The 18,047-nt window shown below is 43.7% G+C and overlaps 1 protein-coding gene across 4 annotated transcripts in view; it reads right to left on the reverse strand.

Moving 5' to 3' along the window:
* The window catches only part of VWA5B2 (von Willebrand factor A domain containing 5B2), a 967,193-nt gene that overhangs the window by 105,110 nt on the left and 844,036 nt on the right, over positions 1-18,047 (reverse strand). For 3 of the 4 annotated variants that reach the window (XM_069618816.1, XM_069618815.1, XM_069618817.1), the window contains one exon: positions 4,540-4,614. The exons of the other annotated variant lie outside the window; for it this stretch is intronic. In XM_069618816.1, coding sequence (XP_069474917.1) covers positions 4,540-4,614 — 75 coding nt within the window. The remainder of the gene's footprint in view (positions 1-4,539; positions 4,615-18,047) is intronic. 4 annotated transcript variants of the gene reach the window in all.

Consider the following 18,047-nt stretch of genomic DNA (forward strand, 5'->3'; position numbering starts at 1 on the left):
ACCTTGGAGGACCCGGTAAATCCCCATTCTGAGAACCATTCCCCATTCCCATTTGAGTCCCCATAGGGCTCAATGGGAATGGGCAAGTAGCTAATAACGGTACTGCAATTTGCGGTACCGTTATTAGCTCTGAAGTCTCTTAGCGGGTCCCGTCCTTAACACCTGGTCAGACCAGGCGTTAAGGAAGGGACCTGCTAAGGGACCTCGGAAAATGGAGGTAAGGGATTACGGGCACCGGTGTCCTTACCGGTGCCGGTAATCCCTTACCTCCTACCTCGTAATGAAGCCCTATGCATTAGTAGCACCATACAGCCATATGTATGATGACGACTCTGGGGAGTCCCTCATGCCCCTTCCTGCTATTCTGCTCACTTGACAGCACAGTTGGGGGAAGCAAAGTGTATTAATTTGAAAAGGACATGATTTTAAACAATCTACTGAGTGAGGAACTTCTTGAGTGGGGATCTCATAAGGTGTACTCTCGCGACCCGTATGTTAGTGCTATTAAAGTTGGCAATGGTTTTCTTATTTTATTATTTTATTCTTGTGTCGCAAGGATGTAGGTCAACACGGAGACATAGAGTCCCTCAGCTCCGTTTGTAAAGTAAGCAGTAGTTTGTTTGTGCCTACACCTCTTTGCGCCAAATTTCTGATGTAAATGAATAAAAGTACGTAGTCAAGTTTCTTCAAGTATATTTTCTTAATTTATTTGATATATGTTCTGCCCATATGGATGACACGTGTTTCGGCGTTCCATTGGCGCCTTTTTCAAATCCGGGCTAAATGCAAGCGTAACATGTAATAAAACAAAACACAAAATATAACATATGAAATAGCATTTTAGCATATTTTATAACACATTTAGTAGTTAGAATAGTGACTTAGGCTGTGTAGTATATCCTTTTAGCATTCTCAAATTGCATGAACACCTAAAAGTGCAGCACCTCTTAGTTACCTCAAATGGTTAAAAATAAATCCATTACAGTGACTATGTTAGTTTTTTAAAATTAAATTTGTGCAATCCGAAAAAGAAGTAAGTATGGGATGGCATGGACCTAACAATTTTTGGCTGTCAGAAAAGCATGTGAATTTGTTTTCTTACCCTTATTGAATGTAATGCGAATCTCCCTTTCCTTATTTCCGGGAATTAGTTTTTAGTTGAAGTGTATCACGGTAGTTCCAGGGTTAAATCCCACCTAGAACAAATTTGGTTGTTCTGTTATGCTAACATTAACCTTTTAACCTTCTATCGGATTGATTCTTTATGCATGATTCCCTAGCATATATTTAGACACATTTTAAACTCTAGTAAGCATGACTAGTAACATCTTTCTCATTGCATTTGTGTAAAAAGTGCTATTCATATTTACAATCCTCCAATCGCATTACATATCCTTGGTCTCATGCATTCTGTTACTCTAGCGGTCACTAGGAATTACTTTTTCAGTTACAATGACTGGTAACCGATTTGCTCCCCATTTGTGTTTACCAAAACACCCTTTCGCGTGAGTTTGAAATCCCAACCAAAATATATTTTGTTTATGCCACTCGACATCAAGCGTGCTGAATTCTACATTGAGCATGCTTGTAGCGGTGGTCTTTCCACCCCTTAAAAGCGCTTACCTACAAAATTCTCTTGCTCATGCCTCAAGCATCGGGGGTCCTGTTTTGGTTCTGGCAAATCCTTGTTCATAAAGAGTTACAGATTGCTAGTCCCTCTTTCCTTTTGTTCATTTACAAAGTTCGGCGGCCATACTTTGGGCTGAGTTTTAGTACGTAAGTCCTTTTTTCCTTTTTGATGTTTAAAATGATCTGTTGCATTTGTGTTTAGTGTAACATTGATTTGAATTTAAACTTCCGTATTTATCTTGCGCGGCTGATCTGTTACTTATTATTATGTCCAAATTTACAAAAATTAAAGTTAAAGGAGTAACTAATTTTTCCTTTATATTATGTATACCTAAGACAGTTTCCTGTTGGGAATGGTGCATTATGGTAACTTTAGTTTTCTTCATTGACCATTATTTTCTCACTATATTTTATTAGCATTCTTTTCACAATTTCAGAATGGTGCATTGTGGTACCTGTGGTTTGATGTAAATTTCGCCTCTCTCATCTGTTTAACTTTCATCTGATTAGCGGTTTCGCCCATTTAGGATCTCCCCATGTGTATATCTAAAACATATGATTTAACAGTGCACATTCTTTTCACAATATATATATATATGGGCGAAACCGCTAATCAGATGAAAGTTAAACAGATGAGAGAGGCGAAATTAACATCAAACCACAGGTACCACAATGCACTATTCTGAAATTGTGAAAAGAATGTGCACTGTTAAATCATATGTTTTAGATATACACATGGGGAGATCCTAAATGGGCGAAACCGCTAATCAGATGAAAGTTAAACAGATGAGAGAGGCGAAATTTACATCAAACCACAGGTACCACAATGCACCATTCTGAAATTGTGAAAAGAATGCTAATAAAATATAGTGAGAAAATAATGGTCAATGAAGAAAACTAAAGTTACCATAATGCACCATTCCCAACAGGAAACTGTCTTAGGTATACATAATATAAAGGAAAAATTAGTTACTCCTTTAACTTTAATTTTTGTAAATTTGGACATAATAATAAGTAACAGATCAGCCGCGCAAGATAAATACGGAAGTTTAAATTCAAATCAATGTTACACTAAACACAAATGCAACAGATCATTTTAAACATCAAAAAGGAAAAAAGGACTTACGTACTAAAACTCAGCCCAAAGTATGGCCGCCGAACTTTGTAAATGAACAAAAGGAAAGAGGGACTAGCAATCTGTAACTCTTTATGAACAAGGATTTGCCAGAACCAAAACAGGACCCCCGATGCTTGAGGCATGAGCAAGAGAATTTTGTAGGTAAGCGCTTTTAAGGGGTGGAAAGACCACCGCTACAAGCATGCTCAATGTAGAATTCAGCACGCTTGATGTCGAGTGGCATAAACAAAATATATTTTGGTTGGGATTTCAAACTCACGCGAAAGGGTGTTTTGGTAAACACAAATGGGGAGCAAATCGGTTACCAGTCATTGTAACTGAAAAAGTAATTCCTAGTGACCGCTAGAGTAACAGAATGCATGAGACCAAGGATATGTAATGCGATTGGAGGATTGTAAATATGAATAGCACTTTTTACACAAATGCAATGAGAAAGATGTTACTAGTCATGCTTACTAGAGTTTAAAATGTGTCTAAATATATGCTAGGGAATCATGCATAAAGAATCAATCCGATAGAAGGTTAAAAGGCTAATGTTAGCATAACAGAACAACCAAATTTGTTCTAGGTGGGATTTAACCCTGGAACTACCGTGATACACTTCAACTAAAAACTAATTCCCGGAAATAAGGAAAGGGAGATTCGCATTACATTCAATAAGGGTAAGAAAACAAATTCACATGCTTTTCTGACAGCCAAAAATTGTTAGGTCCATGCCATCCCATACTTACTTCTTTTTCGGATTGCACAAATTTAATTTTAAAAAACTAACATAGTCACTGTAATGGATTTATTTTTAACCATTTGAGGTAACTAAGAGGTGCTGCACTTTTAGGTGTTCATGCAATTTGAGAATGCTAAAAGGATATACTACACAGCCTAAGTCACTATTCTAACTACTAAATGTGTTATAAAATATGCTAAAATGCTATTTCATATGTTATATTTTGTGTTTTGTTTTATTACATGTTACGCTTGCATTTAGCCCGGATTTGAAAAAGGCGCCAATGGAACGCCGAAACACGTGTCATCCATATGGGCAGAACATATATCAAATAAATTAAGAAAATATACTTGAAGAAACTTGACTACGTACTTTTATTCATTTACATCAGAAATTTGGCGCAAAGAGGTGTAGGCACAAACAAACTACTGCATGATTTTAAACAATGTTGCCCCATGATTTTATATCTTTATTAAATAGCCGAAGGAATAATGCCAGTAGTATTATAACATGTTACTATGCAGACATTTGGTAGCAAGAGACAATACATAACCATGAGAAACATTAACATTAGGCCTCAAAATGTGCACTCCCCGCTTACCAGTGGCGAGTGATCATTCAAATGTGGCGAGTAAGAAACGGTGTGTTGTGTGTACGTGGACAACTGGAAGTCACGCCAGGGGACAAGTGATGTGTGTGTTCCTGGCTAATAGCTGGAACGTGAAGTCTTTCGCCTTGGTTGCGTGTGATGGTTGTCTGTATGATCTTGTAAGCTGTAGAGCAGAATGTAAGGATGGTGTCACTGCTTCGCATAAATTAATCTGTGATGCTTTTGACATACATGCTAAGTAATTGCCATTTCTAAGGAGGTACTTGAATGGCTCTACAATAATATGTAGTTGGACGATGCACTGTACTTTTATGGAAATGTATGTTTCCGCCCAAAAAAATGTATATTGATGTATTGATTAATTCTAAATACAGCAACATTAGCCTTCTTGGCATCATCGGACATGTGACAGACAGGACCGCCCCCGTGACGTGTTACCTTCAAGGTAGCTCTGCTTCTCCCAGCCACACGTGGAAGCCGGACTGACGGGGGAGGCGGGGCTGGTGTCCTTTTCTGAAACACAAGAAAGTATAGACTCAGGTGCACCAGGGGCAGAGAGAGACACGCAGAGAGTGCCGGGAAAGACCCCGCAGCGAGGGGCGACAGGCAGGGGATACAGGCGCAGCACATCGCAGAGGCCCGCGAGGGGTTGTGTATATGGGGAGTGGTGGGTGCAGGAATGCCAGCTAGAGGTGGGCCATCCAACTATCAGGCTTGACTCCACAGTTGTGTATCATAGACCCGTGCCAGGATTTTCTGCAATGTGTAATCCGATTGGTCCTGAAAATACCCATTCAGATCAATGTATGGAATTGTACGTCTCCTACTCTGGGCAGTGTAGAAATGTACCTGTTGATTATTCAATATTTGCTGACTACGCCCTACTTTATTTGTACTTTTATTTTTGTTTTGCAGAGATATAGTAAGCAGAGGATTTAAAAAAAAACAGAATAGTTCCAAAGTTCATAAAATAAATAACATCAAACATAAAACCCCCAAAAACTCGATAAAAGACTTTCTAGTTTATGAAAAGGAAAACATTGCAAAATAGCACCAATATAAGTGAAATTCCATTTGCGCATTAAAGTGGCACCCATCCACATACAATCCCACTATCTCTCTAACAGTGCTGTAAAATATGTTGCCAGGTCCTTAATGAACAACACCGGGGTGTCCCAAGGGTGCCCCAAGCCTAGAGACTGCAGCCTTATCATCATAATGTTCTCTGTACAGATCCCCCAATAGCAAATCATTAGAATGAGCCCCACTCTTCCGCAATAACTCAGGGTGATCTAACTTACAAGGGGATGGGGTCTGGCGGGGGGGGGGGCAGGGCGAAGTAGTAGATTTACTGGAACAGTGAGGGAGAATAAATATAAATAAAGAAAACCATGAACCTATGACACTAGCAAATATGTGGGTGTATCAGACAAGAGTGCAATGCAGGGTTTCTGACAATGGCCTGCTGACACATCTGCAACTTTGGGCGGGAGGCAGAATTTACCTCAGGGTTGCAGGTCAAAGTTCTAAATGGCCTTCCAAATGGAGGTGGCTTGTGAATGTCCACAAGTTCCCCAAAACGGTCTCCCACCGCAGCACATTTGGGTGCCAGAGAGTAGTGTATCCCCTGCTTTCAGCCGTGGTCCCTTCCCCGGAGCGGGGGCAGTTCCCATGGGAAACACCATCCCCACAATCCAGGACAGCTAGATAGGGAGGGGCGCTGCACCCGAAAATAAAGTTGCTGTGAACAGGAGATGGGCTACACCCCGAGGTATTACTTTACTAATTGGACACAGACCCCAAGGGGAATTTGATAGGGGTCCCAACTGAGACCCCTCTTTATTTATAAAAACACGTATTCTCTTGAATACATTTCCTACCCCCTTCCTGACATCCCCCTGGCGTGAGTACCAACTAAATGGGGATCTCTTAGTTCAGCCCACCCTCCCATGGAGGGGGCTCAGGACGCATGGGGTGAGTACGACGCACCAGTCCTCTTCCCTCACTCCAGGTACCACCCACATGGAGTGTGAGGCCAGAGGATGCCCTCTGTGGGTGGTCTCGCCTATATAGGCAACCTCAGGCAGGGCACCGATTCCTCCTGCTACCTCAAGCCAGAGTACCTCCCTTCTACCCCATATATATACTTAATATTCTATACCTACTTAAAAATCTAAATAATCCTCCACTCTATTGTCCCATACTTAACATGTATATTAATATTTATAAATATATACTACACTGCATAACATATAGTGTACACTTAAGTATATAAACATACATATACATAACAATGACATACAAGTGCTCCAGATAAGATTTTGAGGTGGGACAATTGAACTCCCTATTTTTAAACTTGGAGAATAAATGTGATTTTAAGAGAGTAAAAATGACTTTTCTCCTTTGCAAGAGAGTAACATGTATGTGACATCCAGCCGACGTGTGCAAAAACGTATGGAAATCATTAATATACGGCAGCGTTCTGCATTGTGACAGAAAACTCCTTTCATTATGTCTCTAAGGTCTGGCCATTTGCTCTATCTTGTATGTATTTAAATGTTGAAAACACAAAAACCTAGCCGATTACATAGTAAAGCAAACATGAATTGTATTGTGTGTTTTGAGGTTCGATAGCAGAATTGTCTTTTGATGTTGAATGAAAGTCCTCATTTCTTGGAGCTATTACTACCTAACCGTATGCCAATGTTATGATACAACAGGGCAGGGAGGCAAGGACTCCATGCTAAATTCTATATCTACTCTTATGGCCAAATGGTTATTTATATAGTGCTTTTGGCATAGCGCTTTTGGCAAAGCGCTGTACATAGAAAATATTTATCACAATTATCACAAAAAACAAAGTCGGTACTCCTTTATCGACCTCGAAAGGATAAAAGGCTGAGTTGGCCTTGCCGGTATTCGTGCCTGCAACCTACAGCTCATGCACAGATCGCAGCAACGAGTGCTCAACATGCTGAACTATCTTATTGGCTAACATCCTTCAGGGGTCGGTTGACTGAGTATCGACTGAGGTGTAATAATCGCAGTGCTTAGATGTTGGACGAACGATGTATGAAGCGCTACATAAAGTTAAATACTGATCTGGATTATCACAGGGACATGTTCTGCTGAGTTTCTATTTACTTTCATTTGTTTGTTTTTTAACAGAGCGCTTGCACTTCCTGGCGGTTCAGGTTTTGGATGTTTTAGATGTAGTCTTGAAGATTTGAAAGGCTAGAAAACCGGTGATTTGAGTAATGACAATCACTCACGCTTGAGCAAAGACTCTGCTGCCACTGACCATTTACAGTAATGTACCCCATTTGCTGCAAGGTTGAATGGGTGTAAACTAGACCGTGCATAGTCATCATTTTACACACTGTTTTTATAATTAGACTCATAAATTATAAATGTAAACATGATCTGCCTACGCATGATTATGCACGTAGCACAGGAACTCTGAAAAATACATTAGTGAAATACTGGTTTGCTTTCACTGGAAAAAAAAATGTCTTTGTTACAAAATGTTAATTCTCAATTGCAACTTAGTTTTCCATCTTATTTATTATACAATCCTAAATGCTAGGAAAATAAATATGTGTGGTGCTTCTGTTTGCTTCATGAGCATCAACACGGCAGAAGCTGAATGGAAATAAACCATTCCTTTAAATCACAGTGTGCAGTTTCCTTTTTTTGAAAGGCTTCAAAGAAATCCATTGTTTCAGAGGCTTTAATCCATGGCTTGCAATTACGTTCATGTCGATAAAAATCAAAAGAAGCGTTCTGGTTTGTGTCAAGTAACCTGACTCTTTGCACTGCCCTCTGCTCTAAACTTGTGTGTAAATGTACACAGGATAATAATAAATCTGTCGTATTTACAAGATTTTCATGCATAAAAAGGCCTTGTACGCACCTTATCTGAAGGCCTGCATACAACATATAATATATTAAATCACAATTGGGGTGACTGCTGCAGCCAGTCACCCCCTTCATAGGACCTTTAGTGCTGTCCTTAGTAGCTGGGTGACTGGGGCCTATCCCCTGATGTAACTCGGGCCTGGCCCCCACTGTTCACTCTTCTGGGTGACCCTGTCCACCAAGTGGGGTGAACCACACTTACTGCGTGGCTGCACTGTTAAAATGTTTTAGGGGTGGCCCCCTGCGTGTGCCGAGCTCACCATATTCATTGCCACTCCCCGCGTATTCATTGCCACTCCTGGCAACACCTGTTAAGTATTCTAGGTGGGCCCAGTTGCAGTGAGGCTCATTGCATCACTGCCATGCGCCTGGGTGCCATATTTTATTCAGGTGCTATCCCGTTGAGGTGGGGATTCCACCACACTCACTGCCGTGTCCTGGCACCATTTTAAAGTCAGGCAGTATCCCCATGGCAACGGGGATGCCGCCATTGTTCACTGGTGCAGCTGCCACCTTCTCAGCTTCGCAGCCCACCCCTCAGCATTACGTTACAAGGACGCTGGGGGGTGGGCTGCCAGGGCTTCACCCAAGCTGCCTCCTTGCAGCAGCCCAGGGGTTTCCATCACCTGGGCTGCTACAATGAGACAGCCCAGGACTTATACCATCCCGCTCTCCAGCCAGGCTGCTCTGGCAGTCCAGGACTTTATTTTCACCGCTCTGCCATCGTGGACAGAGCAGAAGTACTGCTCTTCACCTCACGGGCCACCGCCTGGCTCGCTTGGCCCAGAAGGACTTTCAGAAGGATCTGCCTCGCCCGCCATAAGGCAGGCCGACTGGGGGCACGGCTGGGCAGCCTGGTCCGGCCACCCATCTCACGTGGCCCAGGCTGGGCTGTACATCTTCAGCCTGGGCAGCCTCACGCACGCTGCCGGGGCCCTTTCATATTCCTGGGCCTGCCCGGTTTGGCCCCTCAGTGGACCAATACCTGCCACGGCCCTGTGGGCAGCTGAGCTTTCCCTGACATGCAGCTCAGCACCACGGATATCTCATTATGGGCTCCCCACACATGTCAAGCTGCAACCCAAATGTTGTTAGTCCCTGAAGGGCAGCTTCAGGCAGTGCCCCCTCACGCCCCATAGGGTTATTTTTCTCGATTTTCTCCTCTTCTCCTGTCTCTTCTGTCTTCCTCTTTTTCTCGCTATTTTTTCCATTCTTTGGCAGGGAGTTCTGTCTTTGTTCTTTCCTTTGTTTTCTTTCTTGAACATGTGGCTGGATGGACCAGTAAAAAAAAAAAAAAAAAAAAAAAACACAACACACACACACACACTCACTCTCTCTCTCTCTCTCTCTCTCTCTCTCTCTCTCTCTCTCTCTCTCTCTCTCTCTCTCTCTCTCTCTCTCTCTCTCTCTCTCTCTCTCTCTCTCAATAAAGTATATTTTATTCAACACTAGTGTCTTTATTTCTAGATTTTCCCTTAGGGGACAAGCATGTATCACTTACTAGCTAGGCCTTTTGTGGGCCACAGGCTATAGTAGTTTGGAATTGTCAGATCCATTGTGAGGCAGGGTAGAAGAAAAACATAGAAACTATACAATACCAATATAGTAGGCTTCAGAGCAAGACAGACTATCAGTCCTTTCATTCAGAGTGCCACCAGCACTGTATTGTAGCTACTAGTCTGAAGGATACTAAACGATGGCAAACAGACGAGGCCTCACATACCAACTGCCGTCCCACATTTCGCATAGCATCGCTGGTTACCCTCACCCTCAAACTCTACACCACACTAAAGAAATCAATTACCTGATATTCTTGCAATCCCAGTCCACATCAACAGTGACCTATGCAAAGCAAAACTCAAGAGCTTTGAAATCAAATTTACAGACAAAAGTATTTCAATGAATGAAAACACAAACAACACCCTCGTTATGTACCTGGAGATACTTTTGGTAGATCCCTATTTTGAAGCTAGAGTCATGTAGATGCGGCCATAAACACTGGTGTTGCAGACCTCCAGTGCACGGCATTGGGGCGTGCACTAGCTGGCATGCGTGATGAAGCTTTGCTTGGGGCTCCTGATACTGCAGGTTTCTGTACATTTCTGATGCATCTGTAGTCTTCTAAACGTTGCCCTGTTCGTGGTTAGGCGGCTAGAAGGAAGCCAAGTTATCATGGCTGCTGCACACTTCCTTCCTGTCAGGTGTAATTTGCAAGTAAATACGAGTGCTGGTCAAGAAGCAATTTGAGTCGCACCGCCTCCCTTATCCGCGCCACCATGGTTGTTGTCCTATGGTAATTTAAGTGGTCCCTGTTCTGTGGCTGCAAATCTATCATTTCCCATCCTTCATTTTCTTAGTAAATCTTAAAAAAGGGATATGACTCATCAACTCGAAAGCTCTGTGGAAGTAAATTACCTACTCCATGACAGTTTTGCCCCTTAAGGCACCAAAATGTACCTTGTTTAACACCAGGCCAAAGCTCTTGACCTCCCTAAACATAGGAGTAGTGAAAACTTTTATCCGCCTCAATTTGTGGGCTGCTTACAACGCCGATGAGCATAATATCCTAGTGCAATGTTTCAGAGAGTGGGCAGAGGTTTCAGGTGTGTCCCTAAAATGGGTTTGATCATATGTCTCAAATCGGAGTCAAAAGGTTAGAATCGGCAACGTCACCTCAGCAATCAAGCTCCTTGATGTCACTGTTACGGTATAATATCTATATGTGATCTTTAGTGGAAGCTATCACCGAACACCAACTGCAGTTCCCGATCCATGCGGGCAATGTTCAGTTGCACCTCTGATTAGGAAAAAAGTTTCAGGAGTTTGGAACAAGTTCTCCAATTCCTTTTGAAACATTCCCCAGTGGATGATGCAAGGACACCTGTGCGTGAGTGAATCCAAGAAAAAGATCCTGGGGACTGGCCCATTCCTGTTGCCCCAAGAGGCATGATCGTATGTGAAGAAGCTGGGACTCGGAGTCTGGATCGACCCAGACTTCTCTTCGTCTTACCAGATGGCTGCTATTGTGAAGGGCGCTCGCCTTACTCTCTCGAGGATGGAAGGGTGCACACTCTTCTGAACACAAAAAACTCAATGGAGCTTTCCAGAGCAATTGCACTGTCTCCACTGGACTGTGACGAGTAACTAGGTCAATACTGCCAGTGAAGCAAAAACAGAAAATCCAACATCAGGCAACTGGACTATGTCTGAACCTGACAAAATCAGATCTCGCCCGAGCCATGAAGGAGCCTTTCTTGCTCCCACCAATGTAACCGTGCAGCTGGTCAGCATTAAGCAATCGCAGATTATTAAAAATGCAGCTGCAAGACTGGTCTCCAACAATACATGGTGCACACACATTGCCCCTATTCTGCATTCTCTTCATTGGCTCCCTATTGAGCAGCAGAATTTGTTTTAAGGTGCGCTGCATTCTTCATTGCTGGTCTTTTGGGTAGGGCCATCCTTTCATGTGTCCTGTCTCCTGCCTTATTCTTCTTGGGTGCTTGGAGTGAGATTATTCTCTGCCTCGGCCTCTGTATTCTGGAACTCTGATCCTCCTTCTCTAAGCTCTACTCACATGTTTCCACCCTTCCTCCAATTCCTCAAGACCTGGCTTTTCAGTATAGCTTTCCTGTGAACCAAGGCTGTCTGTCTGGTCTAACTCTACACTTCTCTCCTCAGTGCTGAGAAGGCCTCTTCAGGGTCTATGTGTACTAACAAGTAGACTTAATAAAACATAGTATTTGAGCCACTTAAAGCCTTCTTGAATGAACATTTGTCCTGAACAATAATTCCCTAAGCAACTTCTCTTCTTCCCAATGGATTGGTAATGGGGTTTGTGGCCCCCCGAACGTCAATGGGTAGAGGTTTCAGGTGTGGCTATTACCTAATGGTTGAGCAGGAGAGAGGCCAAGGTTTCCCACACAGTTTATAGTTCTTAAGATCTCATGGACCCTTATGAGTAGAATCGCAAAAGATGACACCACAAAATCCTTTTAGGACAAGTTAATGACCCCTCCATAAATTACATTACCAGAATGCAATAAGGAGAGAACACTCTATGAGGATCATTTCGAGTTTGCCGGTATTTTGGGGGTAAATCCACTGGAATACCAGCAAACTGAATTACTGATACCCCCACCTGGCCAGGCATTATTACCTCCAGCGGTAATACCACCAGATTACAAGTGATGGTTTGGCAGTGTAAATCCCCATTTTATTAAGTTTTGTTTCTGGTCTTACCTCCAGCAGTATTACTGTGGCAATAAGACCCGAGGCGGCAGGCCAATACTGCCCCAGATAATGCTCCCGGGGCCGTAGTTACAGGCCAGAGTGTAGCGAGTGCCTTAATGAAGCCCCAGGGGCATTACCGTGGGCGGTATTGGCCCGCCGCCGAGGGTCTTATAGCGATTAGTACCCCAGCCCATTAGACCAGGGTACTAATGGCATTTTTTTCTGTTCCGAAACGCTGCTGCTTTTTGAAACAGAAAAAAAAGTAAAATAAAATGGCCACCGGGAAAGGGAAAACATAATCTGTTTTCCCTTTCCATGGCTGCCATCGGGAGCGGACGCGCTGGGAACAGAAGTGTTCCCAGCGCGTTTGCTCACAGGAAAAAGAAAAAAGAAGGTAAGTGGGGTTGGGAGGGTGGTGAGGGGATAGTTTGCAGGGGAGAGGGGTAGAGGGAAAAAAAACTTACCTGAGTCCCCGGCGGGGGACAAAGGCAGCCTCCATCTTTGGGGAGGCTCAGAGCAGGGATTGCCCCATTTCGAGCCTCCTCATTGGCCAAGGGGCTGCCACACCCCCCACCGGGAACAAACGCCGGCACGCTGGTTCGTCCACAGGAATACCATGTGGTATGGCTCGGAAAAGAGCCAATCCACATGCAGTATTTCCTGTGGACAAAGTGTGCCGGGTGCTAATGGATGGTAATACCACTGATTTGGGGATTTTTGGAGGTAAGCTGGAGGTAACTCCTACACTTTTACCTGAAAGAATCAGTGGTATTACCATGCAGTAATACCACCTGAGGTAATCCCGGCAAATTTGTAGTTTGGTTATGTGGGAAAAATGGAGATAAATGTAATTACCTCCACTTTTTTCCCCACACCGGTAAACTCATGATGAACCCCTATATACAGTAAACTGCAATGATGCAATAAAGAGTGCATTAATACATGAATACAAACATCCTTGTAGGCCACTTCATGTAGGTACATGCAATGCAAATGAACATGTGCATACATTACCAGGGGAACAGTTCATCCCCTAGTTATTCCTCATGGCCCTGTTCTTCCTCCCTCAAGACCATAACCTTTTTATATAGGCGGTAACACGTTGGATCTCTTATTCATCTTCAACTCTCTCTCAGCCACTAATACTAATGTGACACCATCCATATTTGATCACTCCATTGTTTCCACCACCATCTCCTTTCACCATCTGCCCTTTCCTCACCACTTGCTTCACCTATTACTAAAAGGAAATGTAAACCTTCTGCCATTTCCCCTTCCTCTCTGACCCACAGTTCTCACTCTCCTCCTTCACACCTGATGCCTCTTCCACCAACGCTGCCTTCTCCAGCTTCCAATAACTACTATATGACTCATTCTCTTCTCACTTCCCACTGTTTACTTTCACCCCTAAGTCTCAGCATCCTCAATAATGGGTCACCCATTTCATACGCGCTCTCCACAAAGACATGCATCAGCATCTGCGCAAGAGGAGGCATATCCATTCGCACGAGGACATGCAACTCCACCTTTCTGCCGGGAACTCTCTCAAGTCCACTCTTGATAGTGCAAAAAGGGAATTCTACCCAACCTTCATTGACTCTCACACCAACCATCCTTGCTGGCTACTGGGCACCCTAAACTCACTCATCACTCCTTCTAAGTCTATCAACTATCAACTCCACTCTCACAGCTAATGACTTAGCTGAATATTTTGCTCCAAACATTTCCAAAATTAGAGACTCTCCTACATTTTACACTCCACTACTCTAACATCATTCTCGGCCTCTATCTCCCAGTTTAGTGACACTAATACTGACAAAGTGCTATCTCTACTGATGAAGGCTAACCCCTCTTGTGTCCCATCAAACCTGCTTGATCCTCAGCTAGTTAAGCCTCTTGCACCATTAGTGGCATCTCACGTTGCTGAACTCTTCAACCGGTCTTTCGACTTTGCTTGCTTTCCCTCTGTTTTCAAAACAGCAACGGTCATCCCTCTCCTAAAAAAGCAAGGGGCTGACCCGAACCTACTGGCTAACCTTCACCCTGTGTCTCTCCTTCCACATTAAAGTGCTTGAAAGGGTTGTGTTCAACCATTTTACCAATTTAATAGACATCTGCAAACTTCGAGACCGCATACAAGCAGGTATCCATCCGCTCCTGTCACTTCACGGAAACTGCTCTCATAAATGTGTCCAACTTCATCGCCTCTGAAAAGCACTCCAACCTATCCTCTATCTTAATTTTCATTGACCTGTTTGCTGCCTTTGACAGTCAATCACTCTGATGTCCTTAATACTCTCTTCTTGCAATTCGTGATCAAGCCCTTGCCTGGATTGGATCATACCCTGCACTTCGCAAATTCTCTGTCTTCTGGAGCAAGAACACCTCTCAACTCACTCCTCTAACTGTTGGTGTTCCACAAGGCTCTGTCTTGGGTCCGCTCCTCTTTACACTCTGCACCTCTGCTCTTGGAGCACTTATCTCCTCCTTTGGGTTTTCGTACCAACTCTTTGCGGTCAACACCCAAATCTTCTTCTCTTTTCCTGAACTCTCCTCTGATCTCTTTATCAAAATTTCCAACTGTCTCTCTGCCATTGAAAATTGGATGTCTTCTCACTCTCTGATGCTAAACTCTACCAAAACAGAGGTGCTCTTCTTCCCTGCCAAAATCTGCCTATCTAGTTCCCACCTGACACTCTGCCCTGCTCTTCTTCAGCTAGAAACCTTTGTGTCATCTATCACACTTCTCAGACCTTCTCTACTTTCATCTCCAAAACTGGAACACAGCTTGCCTCAGCCTCCTAAATATTAGGAACATCAGGCTCCTCCATCCTTTCAACACCAACAAGCATCTTTTAACCACTCCTGTCTACTCTAAACTGGACTACTGTACCAGCATACATTTGGTCTCCCCAACTATGCTTTCTATCCTCTCAACAAGATCATTAACTTCGCTACCAGGACTCTCTTTTAAATCCCTAACTTCACACCTACTTCCTCATACCGTCAGCTGGCTGGATGGGTAATCATGCAAAACAGGGCCAGATTTAAATGTATTCACTTGGTTCAGAAATCTATCCATGGTAAGGCACCACTGTATCTATCCTTCTTTATCCAACTCTACAAGCCGTCTTGCAATCTCTGCTCTGCCTCCTCGACAACCCTTGTGGATCCTTACTCCCCCTGTGCTTCCTCTCGCTTCCGCTCTTTTTGTCTCCTTGCTCCACTTGCATGAAATTCTCTTCCCCCGGGCACCCGAGAAACAGTCCAAATGGATTTGTTGAAAACCAAACTAAAAACCTACCTCCTCACCTCAGAGTTAACCTTGTTAACCTAGCTCTCATCTGCCTGCTAGCTAACATTTTCCCTTGCCTCAAACCTGCCTCTGTCCCTCACTTCCTCTGCCTCCACTCCAGCAGTTCACCCATCATGGTCAGATCCCGAGCACAGCTGGCCGTACCGCCTACCTGCACTTAAAAATGTCCAATGTAGGTTGTCCTTAATCTATGTATGTCCACTTATATATTGTCCCTGGTGGCTGTTCCATTTACTTCCCTACACAACCACGTCAGAATATCCCTCAAACTCACTCCATTGTAGGAAGTGCACTGCTTCCTGTTAAATCTGATTTCTTGCATTTGTAAAGCGCTTAACCCTGGAGGCATAAAGGCACTGTTTTAAGACCAGTTACTCAGATAGGAACCTTCATAAGATGAAGGTGGAGGGAAAAGCACTACAGACATATGAGAGGTTTCACAATGTCACTTGCTGAGGCCTGCGAGGGGCATGCCTTAGCATGTCCACAGGTTAGGAGAAAAGCAACGTTTTTAGGGCTTTTCGGAATGCCCATTATGATTCCTCCACTCCTAGTGCATATGGGAGGGCGTTCCAATGCTTGGGTGCTAGCATAGGGAAGCTAGAGCCTCCTCCTTTGACACGATTAACTTTGGGAATTGCAAGGCCGTGTGCGTGCTTTGACCCGGCTGGTCTAATTGAATTGGCGCCTACAATCATTTGTTCCAGGTACACTGGTGCGTTATCCAATAGGCATTTGTGTGTGATAGAGAGCATTTTGAATATGATGCTTTCACGAATGGGGATCCAGTGCGCTTCCCTTCTGCCAGTCGAAATGTGTTCTCTTTTGGAGATGTTGAGTGCAGAGCACAGGGCATTGTTTGGGATTAGCTGCATTTTGTTGATGTTTTGCGGGGAGGTACCTGCAAAGAGGACATTACAATAGTCTAGTCTCGCCCAAATTACATCTCGAGCAATGGTAAGACAGCAGGAAGGTGTCATGAGTTGTCTGGGAGCCTTGATCAATTTGGTTGTGTAGGCAGATGATGAGGCAATCCAAGTGTTTTCACTGAGATAGAAACGGGGATCAGATTACCATCGATAGCGAAGGAAGTGAATTTAAAGTTGAGGTTCTTCAGTGTTGCTGGTGATCCTACCAGCAGGATCTCAATCTTTGAAGCATTGTTTATAAATAAATAAATAAATACAAATAAATATAGAACAAGGCACTATATGAGAAGTGTGAGGCTCTAGGCTGAGGTGAATGCAATTCGAAACAAGACATGGGTGCGCGTGCAGAGCTGATGCATGCAGCACAGAAATAGGGAACGAATGATGTAAAATGGCCAACCCGGTGAGCGTCAAATGTGCAGAACGGGGCAATCACGGGCAGATTCTTTTTAGTTTGTGAAACCAGGTAAACTCCGGCCCATTGATTATTACTCTGTCTTTTATGGTGTATGCTGCATCGTATCTCGCTTGGTGGAAGCTACTTGGAGCTGCTTGGTTCTTGTCGTTTGATGATACTCCATGTACTGACTTGTAGTTCTTTCTCTGTTCACTGGCCCTTGGTCTCCTTGTGCGCGTTATCTTTTAATCTTGCTTCCCCACCTGTGCCTGGCCCTCTACCCAGAATTCACTATTTCTATCATGCAATATGACGTTTACGGTGCTTTGCTTTCTTTGGCGCTTTTGATTTCACTTATTGAAATGCAGGCTCCTTTCACTGATTAGTACTGTTACATGTGCTCTGCTGAATCTGGCTTTGGCATATGACTACCATCCATGGTGCCCGGCCATAACCGCTTATCATCAGAATGTAGCCCCGAGGTACTCCATCGCATCTACCCTCAGATCAAGGGATTTGATTCTCAGTTTGGCATACCAGTAGGCAGAGGATTTCAGAGTGCAAGGACTCGCGGGTTGAGCATCCAGAGAAAAGGTTCTATGTTATTTTGTCAAAAAGATTTGATCGAATTCGATTTCATCAAATTCTTTTTTATATTGTGGTAGATTTTGCTGCAAATACATGCAGGGGAAGACCCCCGCTTCCCTCCCATAAGCCCACTACATTATTTATTAACCTAAACCCACACACCACATATATTTGCAGCAACATTTGTTAAAATAAATTAAATGAAATCGAATTCGACGAAATCTGCATCGGCAAAACCGCCCTTTCCCGGAGAAAGAGAGCCACTTCCCGGTTGCGGTGAGAGGTCTGTACTCTTCTGCTTATCATTGTCATTCTCATCAGCCTCGTGCAGAAGGGTTAGTCAGCCTGGTCTCACCTGAGCTTTCTTCTTTCAATTGCATTCATAGTCTCAGTTTCTTGTCATTTCGTTCCTCTTTCGAACACCTGTTCCACTTACTTTGTCTTGGTTACAAGTTTACCTGCCTTCTGTGCTTCTCTACTCCCAAGCAGAGGTTCGACAATGCAGACGTGCCCTGTGTGGATCGCTTCTCCATAGGAGCATCTTGCCTGGGGACCTTCTACTTCT

Source organism: Ambystoma mexicanum, chromosome 10 (assembly GCF_040938575.1).
Source record: "Ambystoma mexicanum isolate Mex_15411 chromosome 10, UKY_AmexF1_1, whole genome shotgun sequence".
Taxonomy (NCBI): Eukaryota; Metazoa; Chordata; class Amphibia; order Caudata; family Ambystomatidae; genus Ambystoma; species Ambystoma mexicanum.